Raw genomic sequence first — 4,941 nt, forward strand, 5'->3', positions numbered from 1 at the left:
TTGTAAAATCAATCCCAAAATATATAGATAAGGATTTTTGATAAAAGGAAAAAATGTAAATTAACATTTTTATCCATTCTACAGTGAATTAACATTACATTTATTAACTTTTATACTCGTTTGTTTCTTTGCCCAGGGAAAAAAAAAATGTAAATTAACATTCTTATCCATTCTTTCAACTGGGATAAATTTTAGAGTGAATTAACTTTGAATTTATTAACTTTTATTCCCGTTTGTTTCTTTCCCTACATTTACGTAAATATTCAATACAACATTTATATTACTATTTAATTTTTTTTATATAATATATGAAAAATAAAAATATTTATATTATAAAAACAATTCCAAAATATATCTAACGAGACAAGAGAGGGAGTGAAGGGTCAAGAGATTTTGGACATTACAACTTGTCTTCTTCTTCACAGCCCCAATGGGAAACGCTTTTCCTTTTATCTTTCGGCAATGCAATTTTAATTAAAAAGAAAAAAGGAAATTACATCTGGATGATGAATATGGTGTCCTGAAAAATATGATCTGTCATTAGAAAAGATAAGATAATGACATGGTGGAATTTTAGTAATTCGGTATCCAAATTGGTAGGTATTAATACCACGTGTTTTTCCACATTTGTCAGTTCTCTTGCTTCTGGATCGTCAACCATCTTTTTGCACTTGGTAACCACGCCAGTTAGATCGGCTGACTAGGCAGGACACGTCATCCTGATGTGCAGTGGGAATCAGAAAATAAAATGCGGATCGGAGAAGTGCATAATGCAACGGTAAAATGTTTTTTAATTATATATCTCGACATTGGGAAAACAACGATAAATAACGCCTTGCCTTCCCGCTCTTGGTCTCTCTTCCTATTTTGTAGCAGCACCACCTGTTGCACTTTTACGCGTCAATTAACAGGAAAATCCTGGTCAAGTTAGATGATCAGGCGGCAGCGGCAACGACAACGGCGGCATCTGTAACAAGCAGTGAGTGCGCGCGCGCGCGCAGATATCGCAGTCGTCGTCGTCATCCCCGCCCGCCCTGCTCTGTTATTTGACAAGGCCAGCTCTCTATTAACAATGGGAAAGATTTATGAGGGTTCAGCAGTGGTGGAGGAATTCCGTTCTCCCCAAGCTGCAGAAACAGCCACAGCATTAATCCATCAAGTATGGCGAAACCCATCGGCTGAAGAAGCGGCGGCGGCGGAGGAGGAAAAGATGGATTGGGGTTCCGTGAGTGGACTAGAAGAGCAGCAGAGAATGTCCCTTACCAGACTTAGTACGCGGGGGGTCTACTGGAAGCACCCGTCGGAGCCGGTGTCTGCTCTCTTCTTTCTGTTTCATGGCGGAGATGTGGAGGCCGACGGGAATTGCCTGTTCACGGCTTCGCAGAAGGCAATGAGGTTGAACACGAACCCGAGGGATTTGAGGCGGAGGACTGTCCAACGTTTCATTGAGAATTATGAGGCAGCCGGATCTTCTAAACAGGAAGAGTTCGACAGGGCTATTAGGAATCTCTACTGCCCCGATCTTGAGGTCGGATGGGGCGTCCATGTTGTTCAGGAGGTAAAGCTTCTTGCTAGTAAGGCGGATCGCCAGGCCTTAGATGGCCTAATCGACGACCTCGTCCAAGTTGGCATGCAAAGGTAGGTAGGGTTCTTTTAATAGGAAGAATATCATTTGTTTCTAAATCTTTGTTGGGTTTTCCAGAATTTGTGTTTTGAGGAAACCCTAATGGAGAAAAATGTCGTTATCGAAGGATGTCTGGTATGGACATTCTTCCTTCCGGTTTGAAATTAGATTAATCATACATCATTTCACATTTATGCTGAATCTGATTCTGTTTTTTTTTTTTTGGTTCATTTGGGCATTTTATTCGAAAACATACTCCCAAGGTCGGGGGCCGTATCACACAACTCTGATTACCTTTGGCTTAGATGTCAGGTCTGAGGGGTAAGTGTTCCACCCAAATCACCCCAAGGATATGCACCAACTTCATACCTTTTTCAGTCAAGCCTTTTGGCCGAGTCAGGCCACAAATGGAGTGTAACCCCCCGGTGGACAGTTTAATCCTCTGGATACCTTACCAGTGAACCAAAGGCCATTCCTTTTCCAGTAATGCTATTTTGGTGGGTCAGACCAGAAAAGGAATGGAACTCTTTTGGACAGCTCAATCCTATGTTTCACGTACCAGTGAACGAAATCTCCTCCACTCTCCTGAATCTGTAATTCTAAACTAATAGCTAAAAAATGTGAAACTTGTATTGTTTAAGCTTTTGGGCTGTAGAGAAGATAAGATAATATTATTAATCTCCAAGAAGTGACCATATTAAGTAAGTCAATGAGACTAGAAAGTACATTCAGGTACATTCAGGATCACTACATAATGGGAGTGGGAAAGCAATAGCTTCTATTGCTTTCGAGAGTCTATCAAGTCTATAAACAGGTTCTATTGGGGTTTTGTTTTGTGTTGGAACTTGGAAATGTTAAAGGTGGAACGAATGAGAAGACTGATGTGTTTTTCTGTTTCTGGTCACGGTTTGATATTTTTGTTCTATATCTATTTCAGGGAAATGGCGGCAGAATCAATATACAAAGAGAGATGTTTTCCGGTGGACAGTGGAGTGAACTGGGCAAAGTACATGTCTGTCAGTGGGACTTTGGAAGACGAGTATGATATTATCACGTTACAGTACACTCAAGAAGGCCTTCTGACAGTTGATGAGAACAGAGGAGGTCATGCAGCCGCCTTTGGAGATGATATTGCCATTGAAAGCCTAGCCACTGAGTTTAAACGAGAAATATTTGTGGTGAGAATAGAATGCTTGAGACTGTGCTTTTGTTTTTAGGTTATTATTTTTTACTAATTTTGTGCAATTTTCAGACACCATTCACTGGTTTCTGTCATTGTAATCCGATGCACCACTTATTTTTCTCTCATAGGTACGCTTTGAGTGCTTAATCCATGCTAGGGGGCCTTGCATGTGGGTGTCTATGATTGGGCTTTGAGCTCATCAGTATGTCTTCAGTTTATGGCTTGTACATGCTGTGTTGCACATATTATAATATAGTGAATTCAAGGTCGCGTATTGAGAAATGGCACCCACAAGTTACCCCTTCTTTTCTAATTTGTTTAAGTCAAATTTCTGGTCTATTGAGATGCCCTTTGATTAGACAGGGATTATGAAACTACATAGCATGTACAGCTGGTACAACAGCCCCATAAACGTGGCCCCTTATTCTTCATCACAAACCTGTATTGGATGAGGCTTGCCCACTGGGACTTAAACCTAAGTAGCCTGACTTGTGAGTTGACCACAGCCCAACGGACCACCCCATAGCTACTAGCTCAATCCTGATCTGTCACATTTCTAGTTGTTTCATTTGTCAAATGACAGATTGAACTATTTACCCCTTAGTATTGAATCCTAGTTATGTATTTGATATATACTATTCATCAACCACCACATCAAGCATATACATAAATGTCTCTTTAGGCTAGTTATGCTTTCTGAAGTTGTTCTCAAATGACACAAATGTTTACCATATTTCATGGCTAGTCATAATTAGGGTGGGATGTAATAAGTAAGCTATACACAATGCGTCTTCATCTTGTTTATTCTTCCACATTACCTGAGATGTGATGATAACTAATTTCTGTATATTAAACTTTGAATTCAACCAGGTTCAAGCCCATGGTGCTGATGCAATGATTGAAGATGACAACTGTGTGTTTTTCCTTCCACATCATCCCAGGGGTGAAATATCCTACTACCCAGTTTTCTTGTTCATGAAGGGCACAGGTAGTCTTTGGATTTAATGAGATTTAACATTTTTTTGTATTGCAAGTTATAACAGGATTTAATTGTTACTTGTGTTAGATTCTGAAAACAGTAGTATGTGTTATTTTGTTAATAAGTTTTAATGAATGTCTTAGAAAGTCATTGGAAATTGTGATATGGTTTTCTTTGGTAGCTGATATATTACATTTGGAAATACAGGCTGGTGTGGTGCTGGTGCAGATCACTATGAGCCATTGATTGCTTATCCTGCTCCAGTGGTCTCTCAAGACAAGGCCGCAGTTGTACTTTGACCTTTTTCCTGCATTAATTATTGCAGAAGAAATTTTCTTATACATTAGCTTTTCATTGTTTTCATAAAAATTTTCACAATTCTTTTGGTGCAAGCGAGACATTCCTTGTGGCTCAGAGTTTGATGCATTTGGTGTCAACTCCATGTTTTGTGAGTGTTTTCTTAAGAAGGTTTAGGATTTATCAGAGGTTTTAGAATTTGATTTATCAAATTCTTCATTGTTTCGGAGTAAATTTAGGGGCTTTTGTTGAAACCCTCCATTTGTTTAGTTTGTTAGGCAGTCATTGTTTTATGGAACATCTTATAGGGCTTTTTAAAGGGTTCTCTCCTCTTAGTACCCTGCTTGTTGTAGGAAAGAGACAGGCAATTGAAAGGAAAGCTTTGAAGTTGTCTCACAGTTGTCTGGCGGCATATTCTTTACGGTATGTATGCTACTATAATGCTAGAGTCATTAATTTTTGTCAACTTGTATTATTCATGGAAAGAATAATTTGATGCAATACTTGTAAATTTTAGTTTGCGCTTCTCACTTCCATGAACCCTTATCTCGCAACTGGTTTCAGTTTAGGAGTTCATCTATAGTTCTTTTTGTTCAAATTTTCTAGCCCCATGAGATATACCTATTTCTTTTGCATGAGAAAGTTTTGTTGCCATATATGGTACTTGACATGAACACAAAATATCTTAATTTTTTTGAAATGTCTTCAAGTCTCCAAAATGGCAAATTTGAAATGTTTATTCTGTTCCTTCCATGCAGCTGTCCTTGTGCTTGCCATACTTGCATCCTAATGGCCTCCCAGACCTGTGGGCCATAGTTAAAAGGTTTTCATCTTTATTGTACAACACTTACACCTCTA

At 39.0% G+C, this 4,941-nt stretch overlaps 1 protein-coding gene across 1 annotated transcript; it reads left to right on the top strand.

Annotated features, from left to right (window-relative positions):
* The first annotated feature begins 814 nt into the window (after window positions 1–814).
* LOC149142263 (Gap junction beta-4 protein) lies at window positions 815–4,549 on the top strand. The gene is made up of 4 exons (XM_089453343.1): window positions 815–1,638; window positions 2,562–2,802; window positions 3,678–3,795; window positions 3,994–4,549. The coding sequence occupies exons 1-4, from the start codon at window positions 1,073–1,075 to the stop codon at window positions 4,083–4,085; spliced, it is 1,017 nt and encodes a 338-aa protein (XP_089309469.1). The 5' UTR covers window positions 815–1,072; the 3' UTR covers window positions 4,086–4,549.
* The last annotated feature ends 392 nt before the right edge of the window (window positions 4,550–4,941 follow it).

Source organism: Pinus tabuliformis, chromosome X (assembly GCF_031772625.1).
Source record: "Pinus tabuliformis cultivar Carrire ecotype Pingquan chromosome X, CPIR1, whole genome shotgun sequence".
Taxonomy (NCBI): domain Eukaryota; kingdom Viridiplantae; phylum Streptophyta; class Pinopsida; order Pinales; family Pinaceae; genus Pinus; species Pinus tabuliformis.

Bases quoted from the DNA above. Each gene is read 5' to 3' on its own strand.
- LOC149142263 (XM_089453343.1), top strand. From the start codon at position 1,073: ATGGGAAAGATTTATGAGGGTTCAGCAGTGGTGGAGGAATTCCGTTCT. The intron at 1,639-2,561 runs GTAGGTAGGGTT...TATCTATTTCAG, and splicing joins GTCCAAGTTGGCATGCAAAG to GGAAATGGCGGCAGAATCAA. The intron at 3,796-3,993 runs GTAGTCTTTGGA...TTGGAAATACAG, and splicing joins CTTGTTCATGAAGGGCACAG to GCTGGTGTGGTGCTGGTGCA.